Raw genomic sequence first — 24455 nt, 5'->3', positions numbered from 1 at the left:
CTCTCTCTCTCTCTCTCTCTCTCTCTCTCTCTCTCTTTCTCTCTCTCCCTCTCTCTCTCTCACACACACACACACACACACTCATACAAAGGCTTTAAATATTTACACAGAAATCAATGGAACAGAAAGAAGTGAAATTTAAAGCGAATGATCAAGTTTATAATATAGACACACACGTCTGGGAATAAATACTGTCCTACTTCTCCTATCCTAATTTCAACTCCCCTGTCCATATGTACATACTTTGAAGGTCTGAGATCTTGGGAGGGGGTAAACTTTAGCCTTGGGAAACAAATGTTGCCTTTGATGGAGGTGATTGTTCTGTTTCCCTAGAAGAGGAGAACGAGGGAAACAGAGAAAAGGAACTAAGAAAAACAGGTAAACTGATCTGCTCTTTACTCCTTGATTCTCAAATATGATATTTGTAAAGTGTTTAGCACATAGTAAATATCCTCCTATTCTGAATTCCTTACAACATTTTTTAGGAATCAGATTTTCTTTTTGTCGCTTAGAAAAGTGATACTTCTCAGAAAACTGAGATACACACACTTCCAAGTATTAATTTAGAGAGATGGGAGTGAAAATGGAGAGAAGAATAAGTGTCAGTAATCTCCCCATTTTCAATTTTCACATCCAGGATCCTGTTCCCTCAGAAACTCCATCTGATTAGAAGGAGGAGGAGGAGGAGAAGAAGAAGAAGAAAGAAGAAGAAGAAGAAGAAGAAGAAGAAGAAGAAGAAGAAGAAGAAGAAGAAGAAGAAGAAGAAGAAGAAGAAGAAGAAGAAGAAGAAGAAGAAGAAGAAGAAAGAGAAGGAGAAGAAGGAGGAGGAGAAGGAGAAGGAGAAGGAGAAGGAGAAGAAGAAGATGATGATGATGATGATGATGAAGAAGAAGAAAGATGGTACTGACCAGAAAAGGAAGAAGAAAGAAAAAAGAAGCAACAGAGTCCAGAACACCCTGGGATGGGCAGCTCCCAGACCAGCAGCTTCCCAGGAAGTAGCCTCCATTGTTAACAAGAGCATTAGATGACAGGGTAGGGGTCTCTTTTCTATTACACTAAATTTCCAACAGAAGCACCTTTAGACACTAGAGGACACATTGCCCTTGGAGCATTCCTCTATGATTGGGGGAGAATGCAGGTCCCACCAATTCTGACTAGGAGGAAATGTGGCAGATTTATTAGGGGTGGGACAGGCAGCGCTGGGTAAGGTACAGCCCAAATGGCTCCCCAGGGGAATTGATTTTGCCTTCCCAGGGAGCTCTCTTTCCATGTATAGTTTGTCTGTTTTAAGATTTTGAAAGTTTCTTTTTAAGAAATATTTTCAGGCATCTGTGATGATATAGACCTTGCAGTTTTGTGATATAAAAGTAACAGGGCTGAGAGGCAGGGGCATGATTATTCTGACAGAAGCTGTTTTACCTTGGATAAGTCATTTAAGCTGTATGAGTCTCACTTTACTCCTCTATGAAGTGAAGGGTTGGATTAGAGTGATCTCTAAAGGTCCCTTTCAACTTTGAGTATGTAATGTTCTTTGAAGAGAAGGCTCCTGTTAGGAAGAAGTCTATAATATAATGAGAGAGATAAGATGGGACTTTGGGACCATGTGAAGGACAAGATGGTTGCCTAGACATTTTTTTCTCCAAACCCCACAACTTCTCAAAACTCTCCAATGCTGAAATTGTCTGCCAAGGATAACGCAGCTTCTGCTGTCTCCATGGTCTAGGACACTCAGAATCCACAAGAAGGTTAAAAAAATTCTGAAAGGAATGATGCTCAGGGCAGCTAGGTGGTGCAGTGAATAGAGCACCATCCCTGGAGTCAGGAGGACCTGAGTTCAAATGTGATCTCAAAAACTTGACACACTTTCTAGCCATGTGATATTGGGCAAGTCATTTAACCCCAATTGCCCTGCCTTTCCCCCTCCAAAAAGACAAAAGAAAGATGCTCACTGACCCTCATTAGGATCCCTCAGTACTCCATCTCTGTATAGGCAGTGAGGCTCCACTAGCAGACACAAGAACATAATACAGGCTTAATTCATAACCTATCCCTATACTTCAGGCTCCATTCCATCTTTCCAGTGTTATAGGGATCCCAGTTCCAAGCTGAAGAAGTTTCTTTGGACCCTGGCAAACAGCTTGTCCATAGACCATCAAGAGCAAAGGTTTGCTGGGGGCTGAGACCCAGAAGCAGCAAGACTGGAGAACTCTGATCTGTCAGTGCTGGAGAAAACGTATGCTGAACTTCCAGTTCTGGACCACAGAATTAAGGAACAGAAAGAGTGGGACAAGTCATAAGGATAGGACACTACACATGGGGAGCCATGAACCATTCCACCAAGCCTGAGGTCAGAGCACAGCATCCACCTGGGTCCACTTATGATCAACCAAAAGTCAGTTGGGGGAGAGACCTAGACTGGTGAACCATGAATTACCCAGTGTGGGAGAATTCTGAGAAGCTTTGTGATCTAGCCCCAAAGGAAAGATAAATTGGCAAGAAAAACAGTCACAACAGAAGGAAATGTGCCCCCAGATCTAGTAAATGAATTTAGGCAGCTCTGAATAAATACTGCCAAAAAGATAGAAAAGAAGGAAGAAGAAAAGGAAAATAATCCAACATTGAATGCTTGATGAGAGCAATTTGAAGAGAATTTAGAATCCCAACACACTGTTCTTCAGAGGTTTAAAAGAGAAATGAGAATTATTAGAACATAATCTATGTCCTGCACAGCAAAAGTAATGAACGAAATAGAAAAAACTTGAATGAATCTCCAATGGCAAGCTTCACCAAGAAACAAAAAAGAGAACAATAGAGTGGGAATGCAAATACAGAAGTAAAAGACAATCTAGAAGAAAAGAAGCAAAAAAAATAAGAATATTAAAAGAGATAGATAAGTAAAATAAGGAAAAAAACAACACGAAGTAGCAATCATGGCCAATGGAAGTTCACAAATCACTGGCTGGCCTTTTGAAATAAGGGACTATTTGACATGTGGATCCCAAGGTTAAGCACAAAATATTATGTCTTTTTCTGGACCAGGGACTCTCAAGTCAATTAAAGACAAGACCCCTTCTCCCATAGGAGTATTCTCCTTTCCAACAAATCATCATAAACATTCTGTTCACAGAGAAAGTAGATCACTGTGCTTCTTTAATCTTTTTTGACCTATGACACACTTGTGAATTTGGGACAGAAGCGTAAGGAATCAGTCCCACATGCATGTGCATATAAATACATATATGTAGATACATGCATGTATACACATAAGTATGTGTGCATTCTTATACATGCATACATATATGCCCACCCGCCTCCTCATTACTAACATTTCTGTCTTTCTAGTCAAACATTGGCAAAGAGGAGCAAGTGTATGGCAGAAGCAATATCTTCTCCCAGATACAGCAGTCATGGAGGCTGGGCAAATTTTTTTAATACCCCTGATGTGTGAAAGTTAACCTCATTTTTAGCATCTGATGTGGCTTCCTGGTCACCTGAGGACATAAAATATACTTTCCCAGGTAGAGAAGGGGTCCTTCAGACTTAACAGATGTCCCAGGTCTGTGAAAACCACTTGCTCTGCTGAACAGAACCATTTCTGTCTCTATGTCAAGGAGAGGTGGGTGGGAGGCAGAGCAATATCTACCAGACATAAACACCACGTCCTATCCATGCTGTGGCTGAGTAAAACTCCTTTCATTCATTGCTGAATGACCTATGAGTGCCCCAGGTCATTCCAATTACAAAAGTGTAGCCGATTATTATACTTAGCAGAGTTAGTAATTGATATCATGACTAACATCATCAGGCTGAATGGTAGGGAAAAGAAGTAGGGCAGGGAAGGTGATGGAAATGCAGAACATGGAAAGCAGCTTTCTAGACATTACAGTTCAGCACCTTGTGTTGAAGGCCTCTCTGGTTCCCTTTGAAGAATGGTCTCCATAGAAAAGAGAGAAGATTCCCACTGGAACTAAGTAATAGACTCAGTGGGCACTAAAGGACACTGGCAGAGGGGCTGTGCTATAAGAAATCATGAGTTCAATGCTTAGAAAAACGTGGAAAAACTGCATGAAATAATGGAGTGAAATGAGCAGAACTAGGGAACATTGCATACAGTAACTGCAATATTTCTTTAAGAATGACTTAGAGTGAATAAGTTATTTTGACTATTATAAATACCCAAATGAACTATAAAGAACATATGAACTAGGCAAGATGCCGGAGTAGAAGCAGGACCTTCCTGTGGCTTTGGCTTCCACCTTCCCCAATCCATGTAAAAAGGGGACTCTAAACAACCTTTGGAACTGCAGAACCCACAAAATCACACAGAGAAGCTAAGATCCGGCTGAGGACAGCCCAGCAGTTTGGCAGGAATAGGCCAGCACAGTGCTCTGGGAGCTGAGCCCAGCCCCATGCAGAGGCTTTAGACCCAGGGTGGGCCTGACCAGCTGCCATCCAGAGGAACTCCAGATCAGCAGCAGCTGTGGCTGTTTCCAGATTTTTCAACACATGGATGCGAAGGACAAAGTGAGAGGTCAGTGCAGTCTGGACTTTGGGACCCAGTAAGTGGGAGTACATGGCTTTTGCCCCTGGGGTGAGAAGCTGCTGAGAAGCAGGCACAGCCAGCCAGTAGCACATGGCAGCTTCAGCTCCTGGCCTGCAAAGTGTAGGGGGACCAAGCACCAGTCTGAGGGGGTAATCTCTCTTGCTTTAACTTGCTAGGATCTGGATTGCAGTCTAGGGTGGAAGTCCTGGGGTGTGTGTCCAGCTTGCCAGAGTGTGGTGGAGACTTCAGAGAGGGCACCCATCTACTACCTCCAGCAGCTTAGAAAAGCCCAGCATTTGGGCCGAAAGCTCCCCTGTCTAGTGGCAGAGTCCTACTGCAGCAAAAAGCCCAGAGGTCAAGTGACTGAGGGGCAACATGACCAGGCAAAGGAAACAAAACAGACAGAAGATTCCAACATTAGACTCCTATTTTGGGGACAAAAAGGAGCAAAGCATGGAATAGGAGGAAGACAGTGAAGTCAGAATTCCTGCGCCAAAAGCTTCTAAGGAAAATATGAGCTGGTTACAGGCCATAGAGGACCTTAAGAAGCAGATAAGAGAAGTGGAGGAAAAATTGGGAAGAGAAATGAGAACAATGCAAGAAAATTATAAAATGAGAGTCAACAGACTGATTGAGGAAAATGACACTTTAAAAAACAGACTGACTCAAATGGCAAAAAAGGCTCAAAAAGGAAATGAGGAGAAGAATGCCTTAAAAAGCCTAATTTACCAGATGGAAAAAGAATCTCAATAGCTCATTGAGGAGAATCATTACTTCAGAATTAGATTGGAGCAAATGGAAGCTAAAGACTTTATGAGAAATCAAGATTCTGTTAAACAGATCCAAACAAATGAAAGAACGGAAGGCAATGTGAATATCTCATGGGAAAAACCACTGACCTGGAAAATAGATCCAGGAGAGAGAATTTGAAAATTATTAGACTACCTGAAAGCCATGATCAAAGTAAGAACCTAGAAATCATCCTCCAGGAAGTTCTCAAGGAAAACTGCCCTGCAATTTTAGAACCAGAGGGCAAAATAGAGGTTGAAAGAATCCACCAATTACCTGCTGAAAAAGATCCCCAAAAGAAAACTCCTAGGAATATTATATCCAGGTTCTTGAATTCCCAGATTAAGGAGAGAATAGTACAAGCATCCAGGAAGAAACAATTTGAATATTGTGGAAACACAATCAGGATAACCCAGGATCTGGCAGCTTCTACACTGAGGGATGGAATGGCTTGGAATATGATATTACGGAGGTCAAAGGAGGTGGGATTAAAACCAAGAGTCACCTACCCAGCAAAACTGAGTATCATGTTTCAGGGGAAAATATTGTCATTCAATTAAATAGAGGACTTTCAAGCATTCTTGCTGACAAAACCAGAGTTGAATAGAAAATTTGACACTCAGATACAAGAAGCAAGAGAAACATGAGAAGGTAAACAGGGAAAAGAAATCATAAGGAACTTATCAAAGTTGTACTATTAACATTACTACATGGAAAAACAATTGTAACATGAAACTTTTCTCAGTAGTTGAAGGGAATAGAAATATATTGGAGGATATATGGGAATATAAATACATATGTGAATGTGTGTATATATCTTTACAGGTATACATAGATAGAGGGCACAAGACCAATTTAACAGGAAGGGATGATACTTAAAAGGTGAAATTAAGAGGTGAGAGAGGAATATAATGAGAGGAGATGGGGAGAGACAGAATGGTGTAAACTATCTCGTATAGAAGAGGCAAGGGAAAACTGTTACAATGGAGGGAAAGATAGGAAGGGAAAAGGGAATGGGTCAACCTTATTCCCATTGAATTTGGCTTGAGGAGGGAAAGAAATACACACTAAATAGGGTATCTCACCCTCCAGGAGAGTATGGGGGAAGGGGATGAGAGGGGGGATGATAGAAGGGAGGGCAGGTAGGGAAGTTTGAAGCACCCACTTTTGAAAAGGGACGGGATCAAAGTAGAGAATAGAACAAGTGGGAGGTGGGATAGGAGGGAGGGAAATATAGTCAGTCTTACAATATATCTACTATGTTATTGTTTTGCATTAGTCACACATGTACAACCTATAGTGAACTGCTTATCTTCCCAGTAAGGGTGGGTGACAAGGGAGGAAGGGAATGAATCTGGAATTCAAAGTTTTAAAATCAAATATTCAAATATATATGTATATATATATACTGTTATTAATACTATTTTACATGTAATTGGGAAATAAGATATACAGGCACTGGGGCATAGAGATCCACTGGAAAAGTCGAAAGGGGTATGGGAGAAAATATGGGAGAGAGCAGATTGGAGGAGGGGATATCGTGTGGGACTGCTATTTTGGGGCGGTGGGGAGGGAAAAAACGGGGAGAAAATTTGTAACTCAAAATCTGGTGGAAATAAATTATGTAAATCAGAAGTTAATAAAGCATTTGAAAAAAAAAACATATGAAGAGGGCGGCTAGGTGGTGCAGTGAGTAGAGTGCTGGCTCTGTAGTCAGGAGGACCTGAGTTCGGATCTGACCTCAGACACTTAACTCACACAAACAAAAAACCTAGCTGTGTGACCTTGGGCAAGTTACTTAAAACAAAATGGCCCTCCAAAAATAAAAAAAAAAAAAGAACATAGGAAGAAAGAAACTATCTGCATTCAGAGAAAGAACTATGTACATTACTTTTACATATATATATATATATACATGTATATATATGTGTGTGTGTGTGTTTGTGTGTGTGTGTGTGTATATACACACAACTATTTGTGTCTAATGGTGACCATCTCTAGGGTAAGAGGGAGGAATGGAAGAAAACAAAGAAAAAAAAGAAATTTTCATAATAACCTTATTATATATTTTAAAGGAATAGCAAGATGCACACAATATATTTGCAGTTTCAAGTGCAATCATCTTTTAAAAATTATACTATGTTATGGAAATGCTCATTTTATGCTATAAATAGATAGCTAAATAAATGAACAGATAAATCAATCAATCAATCATTTATTACTGATCGTCCTGGTGGAGCTAGATCACCAACATAAAAAGTTACAAGTAAATTTGTCTGGCACATTCAGCTAGCTAATTCAATGTAATTTTCATGCACTGTGCCATAATAGCTAGAAGCAGCTGATGGAACTTGTAACACCACATGTGAAAATAGCCATGATTGGAGTGGCAAGTATAGGCTTTTGGGGTGGAAGTATGGCTTCTGACCCTTAGGTTTGATTGGAAAGTGTGCTGTATCCCATTGAGATCAGGTATAACTCTTATCCTAACTACTTCTATGGGATGGAAAAGGTTCTCAACTGTGGGTGGGCTTTAACCACTAAGAAACTAGGGGATTGGGGCAGCCAGGTAGCACAGCCAGTAAGAGCACTGGCTCCAGTGTCGGGATGACCTGGGGGATCAAATCTGGGCTCAGATACTTAGCACCACATCCCGAAACAACTGGCCGTGTAACCTTGAGCAAGTTACTTAACCCCGATTTCTAAAACAAACAAACAAAACAAAACAACAACAAAAAACAACTAGGGAATTGTAGGTGAAGTTTAAACACCATTCTGAATCATTTTTAATGATGGTTAGTAAGTATATTGTCTTGGGCAGATCAAAGAGGACCTACTCTGTTAGGTGAGGAGCATTCCTTGTCCTTTTTTTAGACCACTATGATGATACCTGGGCCAATGTGTACATACCTGGCCCTATAAAAAATGAATCGTTTCAGCCAGTTTCTATATGGGAGGTCTGCAAGCAAAGGAGTAAAGTTCCTAAAAGAGATGATTTTGATAGAATATATCTGTGTAACAGAGAAAACTACATGGATAGATGTGAAAAATTGGAAGAAAACCATGATGAAATCTCTCAAGGGAAGAGAATTGCTCTAAGTCCTTGAAAGACTTAGAGAACAAAACTGAACCCTTCATTCTGAACGCCCTCATTTCCTCTTGGCCACCTGCCCCCAAGCCATTCCATGTTCTCTTCTTCATTGCTCCAGTCTCTGATAAAGATGTGGCCCTTCTTCTTGCCAATGGCCTATGTGCTATCTGATCTTGTCCCATTCTATCCCACCTCATTTGAGACCTTACCTGTACCTCCATCTTTGTTCTCTCCCCATCTATGGGCTCTTTCTCTGCTACTTACAGATATGCCCAGCTCTTCCCCATCCATTAAAAGATAAACAAACAAACCTCTTCTTGACTCTTTCACTCCCCCAATCTAGTTTCTTACACTTTCCCCTCTTAAAAAAAATAACCAAACTAGTAAAAGCTATCTACCTTAACTTACTCTATTTTTTCATCTCCTACTCAGTTCCTTAAGCCCTTAAAATCTGGTTTCTCTTCTCACTATTCTACTGAGACTTTGATATTCAGGGTTACCAAGGGCCACTTTATTGATCTTTTTTTTCCTTTTTGCTGTTTTTGAAACTTTGACTCAAATCCACTCCTTCATACTCTCTATTCTTTTAGCTTCTTTGAATTTCTTTTTCCTGGTTTTCCTTCTATACCTTTAACGGTTTCTTATCCTGTCCTTAGGATATCTTCCAGAAGCTTGTCTCCTCCCTCTCCATTCTCTATCTTGGTAATAAGCAAGACTCCCAAATTGAAATACCCAGCCCTAATCACTATCCGGAGCTCTATCACAGAATCACAGAATATCAGAGTTTGAAGACACAGTGAAAATCATGTCTAACCATTCCACAATTTCTCCCCGCAACATGCCTGATCATGTATGAACAGGAACTCACTACTCCCAAGGCAGCCTATCCCATTTTAGACTGGCTTAAATTAGGAGATTTTTTTCCCCAATGACAAACCTGAATTTGTCTCTTTTTAACTTCTACCTGTTACCTCTAGTTCTATCTTCTGGGCCAAACAAAACAAATCTAATTTTTCTTCCACATAACAAACTTCAAATGCTTGAAAGAAAATATCATGCCCTCCCCCCCAAGGCATCACTAAGCTAAAGGTCTTCTGTTGCTTCAACACACACATACTCATGTGACATGGAACTGAGGCCCTTCATTTTGATTGTTATTGTTCCACCATATCTGACTTTTTGTGACTCCACCTGGGTTTCATTTTTTTGGCAAAGATATTGGAGTGGTCTGCCATTTCCTTCTCTAGCTCATTTTACAGATGAGGAAAATAAGGCAAATAAGGTTAAGTGACTTACCCAGGGTCACACAGCAAGTAAGTGTCTGAGGCTAGATTTGAACTCAGGTCTTCCTAACTCCAGGCCCAATGGTCTATCCATTGCACCACCTAGCCATCCTAACAATAATTTTGGTTACCCTCTTTCATTACAGGGCTAGACTCTGGTTTATCTCCATCCTTCTTAAACTATGGTATTTACAACTGATCATGCCATACAGATGTGTTCTGGCCAATGTCAAGGTCAAAGAGACTCATCTCACTTTTGTAAGGTTATAACCTCATCTCCATAGCAATCCAAAATCATTTTAGAGTTGTGGACTAGCACAGCACCCTGGTAATTCATCTCTTTCTTCCTTCCTCCCTTTAAAAAATTAATCCTAGCACCTAGCACGGTATTTTGCACATAGCAGACATTTTATTTAATACTCTTAAAATTGAAGACGATGTTATATTTAACAAAGGAAATTGTGTCTCATGGATGAGTGAGTGAATTAGGGGCTAAGTACTTTTTCTTTCACCTAGATCTATTTGTGACAAGGGGTTCTGTCTCCCTGTCCTCTCTCCAGGCCAAAAAGTCTTTCCTCTCAGTTGGGTCCATTTAGGTTGGGGCTAGCTTCTTAAAGGAGGAGCAGTCGGTTACAATAGTCTCCTCTGTCTAAAGGAAAGTCCAAGTGTCCTAACAAAGTCTGGTAGAGGGGTATAATTTATAGAAGTTCTGGGTCTGGAACTTTTTCAGGACCACAATTGGGCTACACTGGAATTTCAGAAGGAGGTGCCAGAGAGAGACAGAACATAGAATGGAGTAAGAACATGAAAGGTCTTAAGAGATGGGGTTGGAGTGAAGGGATGAGTGGTTCCTTCATGCTCCTTGTTTCAATCTCAATGCACAAATGCCTTTGAATTGATGCTAAATGTGTAAACTTCCCTCCATCTCTGTTGTTCCTACATGTATTTGTGTGGGAGAATATTCAACATTATAAACAAAACATGTGAGATAAAACCCCTACCCTCTACCATGAAGCAGTTGGCAAACCTTTGAGCACTATGCAAATGTTAGTCGTTATTATTATTGCTCCTTATTATGGTGCCAGATTTGGGGAATTAGAGGAACAACAGGAAGGGCCTATCATACTCTCAAGACTGGTATAAGGGTAAGTGATCAACCTTGTGAAAAGTGGAGCTATATGGAAGGAAGACTCTCTGAACTGCTACAAGCCTCTCTTTGCTGTAGCTACTGAGTAGCTGACATACTTTGTTCTCCTCTCCCCTATATGTAAGACTTTATTAGATTGGGAGCTTCTCCAGGGCAAGGAATATTCTTTACTTTTCCATGTATCCCCAGAACTTACCAAGTTCTTGGAATACAGTAGGTGTTTAATCAATGTTTATTGACTAACTCAAACCCACCACCATTCCTTAGGACAGTATTTCAGGTCAAGCAAGCAGCACAAGCTGATGACAGAGAGTTAAGACTGGCAGCTGCACAAAACTTAATGGGATGTTTCCATCTCTTTAGTTTGCTATTATTTTACCTTATTTCTCAGTCATAATCAACCTCAGCCTTCCTGCTCTAAAGGCAAACAAAACCAACCAAATGAAAAACTCTCAGCAAAAAACCTTGACTCTCAATCCATTTACAAATCTAAGAAGAAAGTTGAATGTATGTTTGTGGAGGATGCTTGGGTAGGAAAAGACTTCTAGAAAACTTAAATTTAAGATACTGGACACAGGCACTTGCTGTGCCCTAGCACAACATGTGGTCTAGCATAGGCTGGAATTAAAGAAACATTTAAAAAAAACCTGGAATGACTTTTTGTTTAACTAAATATTTGGGCATTGGTAACATTTGGTTGTGCATGCCTTCCTCCCACTTTCCCCTTATTTAGGGGAAAAAAAAAGTTCCAGTGAGAAGATTTAACCACACAGCCCAAATTATCAAATTAACTACTTGCTAAATTCACTTTGAATTGAACTTGACGGCTTCCAGAATTTCTTTTTTGATCAGGTGGACCGGTTCAGTAGAAAACCCATAGAATATTATGGCAAGCCATGTCTGGGCTTCTGAAGAAGCTCTTGCATCAAAATCTAAATCCAAAATCAGAGAATGACTACTCCCACAGCAGGGCCCTAACTTCCATATTTTTCCACTCAAAAAAAAAATGTGCCATTTTTTTCTTTGCATCTCAAATACCCAACACAGTGCATAGCCCAATGTTGATGCTCAATAAATATTTATTGAATTTGAATTTTTAAAAGGCTCAGTCCCAGTTATTCCAGGAAAAGACATGTTAAGTAAGAAGACAAGATTTAGGAGTATGTAAATGGATTTTTTTTTAATATAAAAAGGAAAGGATATTTATAGAAAGAAGAGGTCTGAGGGTCTTTCTAGGAATTTCCACCCAGTTAATCCCAAATCACCACCTCTTAAACATAGCTAATTTAGGCTGTATTTCACACATTGTCTTTTGAAGAGGAAACAAAACTCCATCCACTCTCATCACCCTGCCAAATTCTCACCTTTAAATTCACCAATTTAATATAAACTTTAATGTAAACCACATTGACATACTAGTTTTTCTTTAGACATCCCCAGGTAAAATCTGATCCTTGGAGAGAAGAAAAATTCCTCTCCCTTGTTGTATTAGTATGGATGAGATTATCAGATCACTTAGTTGTGACCTGGAAAAATTGCAAGTCTAAGGCAATGGGGCACATTGGATGGAGGAGTGGTGGTGTTATCAGTGGTGCATGGGACATTGGATAAGCATAGAAAAATCCTAGTGTTTTGTTTTTTTTTTCTCTTCAGCTTGGTTAAAAAACGGTGCCTATAAACTGAAACCGTTCTCTCTTCAATGTAGTACCTCTAACTCAACTCAATTTCCAGAAGAAGGGAAAAGCCAAGAAAAAGTGAGCAGTGATATCTCACTCCAAGTAACGCCAGTCATCTCAGGTCCTTGGGAAGAAAGTCCTATCACTATGTTTCTAAACATGTGCATGTACCCAAGTGTACATGATGGGGGGGAGGGGGTTAGGGCAGAGAGGGAGAAGGGTAGTATGAACAGCAAGTTATAAATAGCCTTATTAAAACATTAAAACAAACATTTCTGAGGCCACGAGGATAAAAGAAGCAATATGATGTGACAGACAGGTCCACTGGGCGACGGAAAGAAGCAGAGGTTTAAATGTCACCTCTGACACTTGTTAGTTCTGTGCCCATGAACAAGTCTCTCTGGGCATCAATTGTACCCATCCGTAAAATCATATCTAGAACTGCAAAGTTAGAAGTCATTCAGACAAACTCCATTTTACCAGAAAAAAACAGGTTATGAGACTTACCCAAGGTAAGCACCTGCCTCACAGCTTTGTCGTGGCTTAAAGAGATTATGTACGAAATGTCTTTTGAAGGTGATCCTTTCTGTGTCCTGTTGTTCGGGAAGGTGGAAGCACAGGGCATTGCAAGAAACATTATCAGCCCCGGAAAAATGTAGGGAATCGGTCTTGCAGTAGAAGCGAAAGAAAGAAAGCGGTATCCCCAGAATTCTCCTTCAGTTTCTTCAAGGGTATGGAAACAGTGGGAAGTGCCCGCACTTTATTACATTACCATTATCATTAACATTATCATTCTTTTGGATTAGGGCTGTTTTCCCTTCCTTTGTAAGGAATGAGGGGACTTTTCAACAAGTAGACTTTTCAACAAGGGTTGTTTTTACTTCCTTTGTAAGGAATGAGGGGACTTTTCAAACAAGCTTTCAAAGCTATGGTCACCTCTCTCGCACTAGCGCCTAAACCCTTGCGCGCAGGATCTAAGGTGAGGGCGTTGAGGGCGAGGAAAGGAGAGGGGAACATTGAGTCTGATGAATTCCAGAATTTGTCTACAAACACTTGTAAACATTCTCATTAAGTTGCACACAGTAAGAAAGCTGACTTTCGGGGACAAGTTTTCTGTTCACCTGAATGGCACATCTTTTGAACGGAAACCCTATAAGATATCGAAAGATTTTCCAGACGATTGTCTAATGAGCCTGTCTACCTGGCCCTACACATTTGATTCCGTTGCCACCAGTACCCATATTGTTACTGAGGAGGGAAAATGCAACTTCCGTTATTCCCGGATTTTATTTCTCGTTTTTGCTACCCCGCTGACTCCTTTATCCTCACCCACTCCAAACTGCAACCGTAACGAATGTGTGTATTTTGCCCTCTTAAATGTCGGTAACCAGTCGCTACAAACCAGAAGGGACACACTTTCCAAATGAGTTCTTAGCCACACCCAAGTGCTTTGAAGAAAATAGTTATTTATTGTCAAAGCATCCAACATACCGAGATAAACTATAAAGTTTGATAAATCTTTGGAAGGGGGGAAAAGAAACACATAACTATGCATACTTCGTTTCACTGGCACAAAATTACACTTTGTATTAAAAGGAGATACATATTTACAGAATAGATGACATTCTTCATGGAAGTCCTGTAACTATTTCATGACACATGCACTTTCCCCTGGAAACTTAAACCAATCCCCCCCTCCCCATTTTTCAAATTAGTTTTTGCTTGTTTGCTTTGTAAGAACACAAACTGTAATCGCGTAATTCCAAGCCTTGCATTCTTCTTTGTGCACTTTATATCTAAAATAAAATTTGCCCTTCCATATAATTATTACATCTAAATTGTGTAAGTGCTTAATAATTTAAGTAGAAACGTATGACAAATGCATCAATATGTTGCAATATATGACATTTTAAAAAATGTATTTTGGGGGAGTGAAAATGCGTGCATTAAAAAAACCCACAAAAACAAAACAAACCCCCGAATAAAAACCCACCACCCTCTCCGACTCAGATGTCTCTTTGCGGGTGTGGTTTTGTGCAAGTAAACGTCGGAATGGCAAATCGTGTCTCCGAGTCCCATTCGGTGGCCCTTTTGCCCTACGCTGTGTGGGAAAGAGGCGAGGCAGAAGATGTGGGGGCTAAGTTTCATTCCTGCAGCTGGTTTTCGGCGTGTGCGTAGACAGAGACCCCTCCGACTGACTGGTTCTTCCGCTGCTTTTCAATTATGCGAGGTCATGTGCCTTGACAAGTGGTGGCGCTCCCTGAAGGATTCGTTGCAAATGGGGCACTTGAGTTTCTCCTCTCGCCGTCTCTTCACCAAAGGCTCCATGGAGTACTCCTTTTTGTGATGTGACCGCATATGGTACACCAGGTCGGAAGTCATGCGGAAAGAGGCGTTGCACTTGGCGCACCAGTTCTGCGCGGGCAGGCAGAGAGACGTGAAGGATGGAGGCAGCAGCGTGAGCGCCGAAGGCAGCTGCAGCTGCAGGGGTCCGGCTGCGGCTGCGGCGGCGGCCGCGGCGGCTGCAGAGCTCTTGGGCCAGAAGGTGGTGGCGTACAAGAAGGGGCTCTGTTTGGGAAGGCCCCCGCCGTTCTGCAGCGGCGCGCAGGCCCCATTCAGGTCCGCAGCCGCGCTCTGAAGTTTCACTGCCAGAGGGTCTGTAGGGTACAGTCTGGTGGGGCCCACTCCGTCCCCGGGATGGCACGGCTCCAAGGAGCCCAGCTTCTGGCCCAGAACCAGGGGAGGCATTTGGGAGAAGGTTCGCGCGGGCTGCGAGAAGGCGCTTTTGCGTTCGTCGGGGACTGCGCCCTGGCCGGCCCCTGCGCTGGCGCCCGATCCTCCGCTGCCCGAGCTCCCGCCGCCACCGAGCTGTGGCACCGTGGTAAAGGCGCTGCCCCGGGCCGGGCTGGCTCCCTCCAGACGGGCGGACAGCGGGCCCCCGGGCCGAGCTCCCAGGAGCTTCTCTGGCCCCGACGGCGAAGAAGACGAGGAAGAAGATGCCGGGGAAGAAGTATTGCTGGCTAAGCCTCCGGCTCCCGCACCAAGATCCTTGTCCTCTCCCGCGCTCGTAGCCCCTTCGGCTGCCGCCTCCTCCTCCTCCTGCAGGAGCCCCGAGGTTCCCCCGACAGCCCTAGAGGCCTTTTTCACCTCCACGAAGGCGCTGCGCTTGGCCTCGCCAGTCTCTGGACTGGGTGGGGCAAAGAGGCGGCCGTTTTCCTCCAGGCTGAAGTAGCTACCCGTCGTGCGGTACTGCTGCTGCGGGGTGCACACCAGGTCCTCCTTGGAGGCCGGCTGGGGCCGCTCAGCAAAGCGGCCTCTGCCCCCCACCAGTACCACCCCGCCACGGCTGCCCTCCTCCAGCTCCTCTGGGTATTTTCTCTTCGATTTGATGCTGCTGCCGCCGCCACCGCCACCGCCACCACTCCCGCTCCCCCCACTCGGCGTGGCGGGGTGCAGAGCGCAGGTGGCGTTGCTGTTTGGGCTCAGCTCCACCTCCTGGTGGCCGCTGCCACTGCCGCTTACGCGGCTGCCTAGACTTCGGGGAGGAGAGCAGCTGCGGCCCCCACGGGAGTTTTCCAGCTCTCGGGCAAGGTTGTGGAAATCCGTAGACGGCTTGACGCCGCTTCCCGCGCCAGGAGCAGAGGTGTTGCTGCTGTCCTGGGATGCCTGGTAGTGGTGGATGGGAATGGTAGGTGGTTTGCAATACTTGGGGCCCGGGCCCAGAGTAGCCTCCGGCTGCTGTGGGTCTTTGGCCACGCTGCCTCCGCCACCTCCGCCGCCGCCACTGTCGCCGCAGCCTCCACCTCCCCCACCGTGATCCTTTGTGCAGCCTCCGCCATCCTGCTCATTGTGGGAGCCGGTGTCAGCGCCGTGTAGTCTCTTGGGGCAGCGGAAGCGCAGGTGCGCCACGTAGGGGAACTCGAACTGGAAACGTTGGCTGCAGTCCAGGCATGTGTAAGGGGGAGACCCTGTAGCAAACAGACACACATGTGCACACACACAGAGAAGCCGTTACTCTTGTACCCCACGCCAGTCTGGCAGTCCTAACCCTTGCACTTAGTCTCACACCTCTTTTAAGTTTCTAGAGAGTAAGGGCTATAAACTAACCAGACTACAACCACTTCCAACCTAACTTTCCCTTCCCAGCTAGTAACTAATTAAGCAATCAAGTTACAGTGTCTCCATCGCAACCAACCTTTCTCATCTGCAGCCTACCTTCTTTCGGGGCTACTTCACACTGAGCACCTACATCAGACCTTCCCCCACAGCCTTCATTTCCGAGGGAGTGGGCTGGTCTGAAGTGAGATCCAAGCTTGACGGTCTCCCTCCTCCCTCCAGTTTTTCTCCCCAAGCCTTCAAAGGAAACAGCGATTTAGGCAGACTGACCACCTACCATTCATTTTGCCGTGGGTTCTAGAGGAGCAGAGCAAAAGCAGATCAGTCAGGTCCTTCCCATACCAGACAAGCAACTCCTCGTCTTTGGCAATCCTTCGGAGGGATCGGTAAAATAACTGGCCATTTTTAATGTAGGCTTCCAGGTTCTGCTCCTCTTTATCTCTAGCTGACTGAACCAGGCGAAGCCACATTAGACCTTCTGAGGAGCCATTTGCTGCTGAAGTGTCCACCTGCATTAGATGTGAGCAGAGCAGTCCGTCAGCAGCGAGCAACCGCCTCCCCTCAGCCCGACAGCCTAGGCCCAGTTCACTGAACGCACTGGCTGGCCCTCGGCTCGGAAACATTTGACCCAAATCCTCACCCACACACATTTTGTGACACACAGAAAACATACTGAGCAATTTCAATAAATCTTTACGTTATTGTTTTACTGTATCGGACAAAAACCTTTAACTTAAATATTGTACAATCAATTTTACTGCAAAAAAAAATTAACCTATCTTTGAAGTTTAAGATTTATGGGCTCATTCAATTAGTTTCTTCCCGACTTCAACTTCTACGATTTATACTTTGTTTAATAAAGAGATGGGCCTAGATTAGGCCTAGGCCCTAAGTGAGGTGTGTGTGTCATAGATCTGAAGCCAGAATCTCAGTTCACAATCAACTCCCTGTGTGAGGGGATAAAGCCACTTCCCACTTCTGTTTCCTTATCTGCAGAATGGAAAGTTGGCCAAAATGACCAGGAAGATTCCTTCCAACCCCAAATCCCACGACCTGAAAATTTGTCTGTTGTTGGGAAAAGGTTGTTTTAAGTGTGAAGCACCCACGCTGCTTTTAAAACTGCGTTCAGCAGTCAGTCCATCTCCTGCAGAACATTAGGGTGAATGAAGGGTGTGTGGTGGGGGAAGGGGTTCTTTTGAGGGGAGAGAGGCACTCCAGAAGTTACAGGGTGAAAGGTAAAAATAATTACTGTACAAATGGTCCCAGCATGCAGGAAATCTCTCAATAGTAGACAATGTTCACAAGCCAATTTTACAGACAAAGTAAAATGGAAAATTCAATCAATTGTTGACTATTCCAAATACAGAAAATCACTGCCCCTATATGGTCCAGAAATTTCAGGTGATAGGGAGGTTGGAGGAAGGTGAAGAATATTTCACTTTAGCAATTTTTCACTATAGGCCCCGCTGAGTTGATTTGTTAAGGAAGGGGCACGGGTATAGATCTTTTCTTAGCCCCTGCTTAACCCCTCATTGACAATGCAGGAATCCAACAGTAGTCAGATCTTACCCGGAATATGTAAGGAACTGTTCTCTTGTCTGTGGACTTGAGAGCTATAAAAGCTATACTGTCGTACAAGGAAGTGTGGCTTAGAACGCAGGGGCCGAATATAGCGTTTTCTGGGATGTCGCAGGTGGTGTAAACGCTGGTAAAAATATCCGTCAGACACTGCTGAACAGCCTTGGAATCTCCATCCCAAACGCCCCTTTGGACACCAGTATCCTCCATCACTTAAAACATATATGCATAGCAGGAGAAAAAGAAAAGTTAGACAAAGTTACCCACGTGAACCAATGTGTGTGTAGTCTCCTAAATCTTAGAATTTGTTTCCACTTCCACTTTTATGGTTCTAGTGTTTAAAAATTAAAAAAAAAATCCAAAAGAAGTTTTTCCTTTGAGTGAAGCCTGTTTATATACTTTGATATTTTCAAGTAAAACGAGGCTTTCGAATTTCAGGATGTGAACTGAAGCGCCAAAGGGGTGGGGTAGGGGGAGGGAAGCGGTGCTGGGACGGACATAGAAAGAGTCATATTTGCATTAACCTACACAGAGCAAAGGTAAGTGAAGTTTAGTTTAAGAATAACGCAATTTTAATACAAGCTATTGATCCTCTCAAACTAAAAGAAACTTGTAGTGGTTGAGGGAAGGCTGATTCCTTCGGTCCTTATTGAGCTCTGGAACCAGAGACCCGATCTTTTTATTCCAAAAAGAGATCCAGGGTTGGAGAACAGGCTGTGTCGGAGTAGCATGGCAAATGGATTTCAAGTGGACTGTCAATGTCACTGATTTCATGTCAGCTAACCTTTAGCTCTAGTCTACAAGAGGGAACGTATGTCTGCTCATTACCATAATCCAGCACTTTCCCTCCGAGACTTTAATTAAAAGCAGCAAGCAGAGGTAATTATTTTTTACCTCGACACGCTTATTTATGGATGAGGGTGAATCCCAGTTACCTTGTTATACAAGGGGATAGATTCAGTCAAATGTGACTTGTGAAGTGTGCAGGTACAAGACAAACATAAAGTGTCCCAGCCTAGGAATACAATTTGTGCAATGAGTTGTGAATGCTCACTTCCCCAGACAGGACTTTTTTTTTTTCTTTGAAAGATGTGCGGGGGTGGGAGTGGGGGCTGGGGCCATCTCTACTTCGCTTGTTCTCTTAAGGGTGGGCTCTCCAGCTGTTAAATCTTTAGGAGCTTTTAAATCAATCCCTGATGGAGAGCTCTCTATTAAGCTGTCATAAATGAACATTTCTCCCCCATCCCTCTGAACACGCCAAAATAAAATAAAAGAAAATCAAAAGGGAAATCTTGGGATCATTGAAAAATGAAAAAGATGGTTTTGAATCTTAAAGAGCCAATCGTAAAGAGTAGTGTTAGATGTATTGCTATCTATCATAATAGGTGATTCTTAGGCTCCTCGGACCTGGCATTTCCCTAATTACTGTCTCAGTGATAATATCTGTAATGTCAGTAGCAGAAGATATGGGGGGGCTAATTCTCTCCTGAGAAACCACTGATAAGGAATTAATATTATTAATGTCCATTTCTTCTTGATATTCATTAACAATTAACTTTACAATTTGGTTTTGAGATAGCCCGCCCGCCCCTCCCCAATAGTTAGCAAGCATGACTTAAAGTTTGATTTGATTTGCTTCCTCTTACATTTCTTTCACTATGCTACCTACCTCCACCCCAGGGAAAATATGGGGAGGGAAACCCTTAAAAGAGAAAGTTCTTTCTCTCTCTCTTTTTTTAATGGACAATAGCTCTTTCCTCCCTTATTCCCTGTGGCTTTTAGAGATCTGGTTACAAATTAATGTAATTAAAAAAAAGAAACTCCGCAACTTTTTTTGTGGTGATTGTTCTTTAAAAAACCTACTTCTATTCTACCCTTTCATTTTGCCTCAATTCAACGTTTAAACCTCGAATTTTTCTCTCTTTTTAACAAGTCCCATTCTCAGAAGCCTTTCATTGTGCTGGAGGTCGCCCCGTCACTTCGGGCAACAGCAGGGACGCAGTCATTAAAATGCAGTTTTACCTAACAATACGGGGAAAGGGTCCCCAGAACACCCGGGCTAATCATCACGCCGCCCGCCCGCCAAGCCTCTGCCCGGAGTCATCACAATAACCCGCTGAAGAGAGCAGAGAAGAGCAGAGGGCTTTGCCTGCCCGCCTGCTCGCCAACCTGCCAGCTCCTTTACTCTTCTGTATGCCAGAGATGAATTAAGATCTCAAAAACCTGCTCCGCTCCAATCTCTCTCTTTAAACCCCTTCTCGGATCCTCTTTCAGGGAACCAGATCGATGCAGAGAAAGCCAACCGCCCCAAGGCAGTCTGGTTCCATCCCTTCTCTTCCACTGGCCCTGGCATTGTCTGCCGGTTGCCAAATCACCACCTCGGTGGCAAACCGCTTCTTTCCTCTTTCTCCCTTTTGTATAAAACGTATTGGTGTTGTAGCCCCCCAGCTCATCCCCACCCCACAATGCATGAAATTAAGAGGAAAAAAATACTTCCCCCACCCACTCCCGCTGTGTCCCTTCGTCCCCCACCCCCCCCCAACACACAGAAGCACGGACAACCACCACCAACGTAAATAGACTTACCAGGAATAAGGTCAGAATATAATCCCCAAACCAAGGATACCCGAAAAGGATAAAGGATAAAATCGACTCTCGCCTCCCCCTACCCCTAAGTGTCTATTGTATTTCCATGTCAGGAGACGTTGGTTTTCCTGTCCTGTGTGCCTTGTAAAGCGAAAGGGAGAGAGAAAAAGAGAGAAAGGAGGGAGAGAGTTGTACAGATGGACCCGATGCAGTGACTGACTGGCACACAGACACACACTTTTTGTTTGCTGCACATAATCTGCCCAATGACGCGTGACAGCCCATGTCCCCTCCCTTTAACTCTTTACTCCGCGCTGCTCTCCCTGTGCTTGTCCCCTCTCCTCTTTCTGCCTCTCAGCTCTGCTAGCTACCTGGAGGTCGACGACTTCCCTTCAAGAGTCGAAAATCTCTTGTGGGAACTTAGGGTCTATTCCATCTCTTCCCAACGCTCCAGCATTTTGGGTTGCGGGCGGGGAAGAGGAGGGAAAGGAGAAAAATAAATTAATTGTATAGGAAATAATCCTTCCCACCAAAACCATCGCCAAAAAAATAATAATAATAAAATAAAATTGGAGGGGAGGGGGGAGTGTGTGGAAGTGTCAGTAGGTCATTTGTTTTCCCTTTGGCATTTTGAAAACTCCCGCAGAAGAGCTGAGGAGAGCATCACCAAGGGAATCTGAAACCATCGGCGAAGGGTGATGGGAGTCGTCAGGGAAAGGGATTGGGTGCGTTGTGTTAGCCCAAAATTGCTCCCAAACCACTGACTAAAGACTAGCTACGCTAGGGTTTGAGGATGGGGAGAAGAACGCAAACTTTTTCTCTCAGGATTTCTCAGATGCCCAGTGCCCCGAATATTCAGAGGGAAAAATAAACTTTTTTAAAACACAAAGTCAACTTTTCCATGACCACTGGACCTCTGTGCCAGACCCGCTGATAGCGGTGACAGGAAAGGAACAGGGTTACTTCAGAGAACAGGGTGGTGGGAGGAATAATTTGTAAAGCTTTGTAAAGGGAGGGGGGTGGGGATGAATAAGAGGACCTGTCGGAACCTAGTCATCTCATCTAGGTAGACAAATCTAGAGGTCCCAAGCTAGCACCTGCCCAACCCCCAACCCCCACCGCCAACTCCTAACATCCCTCCAGAGATCCTCCTTCAATGTCAAGCTGGGAATTCCTGAAAGGTAGTATTATGGACTTTGTGCTTTCAAAGTCTGTTGGGGGTGGGAGAAGGAATTTAATTCAGAGGCTCAAAGACCGCTGTACTTCTCCAGGCCTTTGAATTCCTGAAAAGAAGCTACCTTGGAAATATCCGGAGCAACTTACCTGCTCTCTACTTCCTCCTTTCAATATCATGACCTATAGCTTTGGGGTGGTGGTGGTGGTGGTGGTGGTAGTGTGTTGGAATAATCTTAAAGTGGGCTGATTCAATCTGTCTTTCAACACAATTTTACTTTTATCCAGAGGGGTTGAAAGCTTTCTCTATTTCTTCTTTTGAAGGAAAATAGGCTACTTGGTTGTTACAAAACTGGTCAGTTTAAGTATCTTGCCTATGGTCAAAAGTCAAGAAAACATCCAGCAATTATATATATAATCTCAGAGGACCAAATATTATAATATTATCTACTCTATAAAATTTATAACACTCCACAAAAAAAAAATCCACTTAAGATTTTCACCTAGCAGGAACTTTTTTAAAATTTGTTTCAAATTGACCAGATACTGGAAGGTTTCCAAGTCATTTGGACTGGGCAGAGAACTTAAGGACAAAATACATTCTCATATAGTCAGACTCAGCTCTATCCATTCTCCTGTAATTGTTGGGGCTGGCAGTGGAGAGAAGGATAGGTGGATCTCACAGAAGTCAATGAAATGTATACACTGTATAGATAGATCAAATATATATTCACAGACAAAAAGATGGAGTTACAAATAGAGACAGGGATGGAAACCTGAAAAGAAGCATTTAAGAGGAAGATTTTGTCTAGGGTGCTAGTTCAGTCCCTATCTCTGGCATTGCCAGGACTCTCTCTGAAGCTGAACACATGGGCAGTTTTCTGGGTCAGGGTGGCATTAGATGCATCTCCTCTTGGATGGAAAAAAAATAAAGATTTCTTCTGAAGAGAAATGATGGGACCAATAGAATGTGATAGAAAAGAAATCATTAGCTGATATCTCTTCCCCCCCCCCTCCTTTTCCTAGTTTCTCATTTCTTTCTTTCTCCCCTTAGTCATTCGTTCACCAAGGCCAGGACTGATTCTGATCAGACGGCATCTTTGTGCTGCAGGGGAACTGAGCTGGGAAGTATCTCTACTCGAAGGAAGGACTTTGAGGTCATTCTGTTCCATTTGAATCACAAACCAGAAAGTGGCAAAAGGCAGAGAGAGCAGCACAGAGGACACTTTCCCTAAAGTTTTCCTTTCCTTTAAAGAAAGCTTTCTTAAACTCCTTGAAAACCCACGTTCTTCTTTACCTCTCACCTGTGTCTCCTATCCCATCTCATCCCTACTCCTTTTCTGGTAGTCCCTCCATCCTTTTCAGTCGCCTTTGCTAAAGAGACATTAAAAGCACCCAGAAATGCACATACACCTGCCCCCCATATTTTCTCATTGAATTGATCAGGACACATCCTGGTGAGAAATGATGATGATGGTTTTGACCAATCTTCCCTTATCTATATCAATGAAAGTTTTTTTTACCCCAAAGAACTTCCCTGTCAAATCCCTGAGGAGTATAAGATTAATGGAAACACAACCTTACATAAGAACCACCAAGGTTTCCTCTTACCATTTATTTCAAAGATGTGTTTCTTTCAGACCCTTTGTACTATTAACATTCATTAAATATCAAGAGACGAAAAGAGCATTCAGAAGGGGGGCAAGTCATTAAAAGCACTGACTTATCCAAACCAATATTGGGGGCAGGGGTGTCGTTAGAAGTAAGACAAAAGAAGTAATATTTTAAAGATATTAGCAGAAAATCCAGGAAAACATTTAGGGCTCAGCAGAAATATTAAAATGAACAAGTAGATGATAAAATAGTGAGGAAGAGAAGAGAGTTGATGAAGAAGGGAGAAGGGATACTCAAACACCAGAAGAGGCTCTTTCAGGAAATTGCAGGTGGGTTAAAGGAAAGTATAGAGTGTTTGTCCTAAATTTCACTTTTTTTTTGGTGACAAAAAGATTGAGAACTGCATCCCAGGAAAGATATTTAATGAGTAGGAAGCTAGACCTTCTGAAAAGAAAAAAAATACAAATCAAAGTGGCCCCTTTCCTACAGATTTCACCTGAAAATGCTTAGAATGAATATCATAGCTGCAAAGTCAAGCTTCTTAAGGAAGGAGATAAATGAATCTTAACTTTTAGCAAGGGAATTTTCTTATCTTTTCCTTAACAAATCAATCAGTTACACACTTGAAATATGCCCCTCTCTGTACACAATTTTTGCTCATTCTATGAGGAAAAACACAAGCCAGATAGTTACTTTTTCTCTTTCCTTCCAAATAGAAAAAACTTGGGGAAGCTAGAGCTTTGAACATCGTGGAGGAAGAGAAAACTTTATTTTGTCCTTTACAAACCTGTTTCCCCCCCTGCCTTCATTGTAGTAGTTTGAATAGCTAAGTAGACTTTAAACACTTATTTTATCCAAA

General features: G+C 43.0%; 1 protein-coding gene across 1 annotated transcript; it reads right to left on the bottom strand.

Moving 5' to 3' along the window:
* Positions 1-13995: 13995 nt before the first annotated feature.
* On the bottom strand, positions 13996-20992 carry PRDM8 (PR/SET domain 8). Its single transcript, XM_069092929.1, has 4 exons — positions 20810-20992; positions 18215-18435; positions 16923-17154; positions 13996-16497 (listed from the first exon to the last, which is right to left on the bottom strand). The coding sequence occupies exons 2-4, from the start codon at positions 18431-18433 to the stop codon at positions 14747-14749; spliced, it is 2202 nt and encodes a 733-aa protein (XP_068949030.1). The 5' UTR covers positions 18434-18435; positions 20810-20992; the 3' UTR covers positions 13996-14746.
* Between the last annotated feature and the right edge of the window lie 3463 nt (positions 20993-24455).

This window comes from Petaurus breviceps, unplaced genomic scaffold (assembly GCF_028583685.1).
Source record: "Petaurus breviceps papuanus isolate PSGF00001 unplaced genomic scaffold, PetGlider_PUasm1.0 126, whole genome shotgun sequence".
Taxonomy (NCBI): domain Eukaryota; kingdom Metazoa; phylum Chordata; class Mammalia; order Diprotodontia; family Petauridae; genus Petaurus; species Petaurus breviceps.
Note: the sequence above shows the minus strand (reverse complement) of the source record. Positions and strands in the feature narration are given on the sequence as shown.

What these genes read in the sequence shown, in the direction of transcription:
- PRDM8 (XM_069092929.1), bottom strand. Translation starts at nt 18,433, where the DNA reads ATGGAGGATACTGGTGTCCAAAGGGGCGTTTGGGATGGAGATTCCAAG. An exon ending in CAGTTCCTTACATATTCCGG is followed by an intron (nt 17,155 to 18,214) that starts GTAAGATCTGAC and finishes CATCTAATGCAG; the next exon opens with GTGGACACTTCAGCAGCAAA. An exon ending in AACCCACGGCAAAATGAATG is followed by an intron (nt 16,498 to 16,922) that starts GTAGGTGGTCAG and finishes TGTTTGCTACAG; the next exon opens with GGTCTCCCCCTTACACATGC.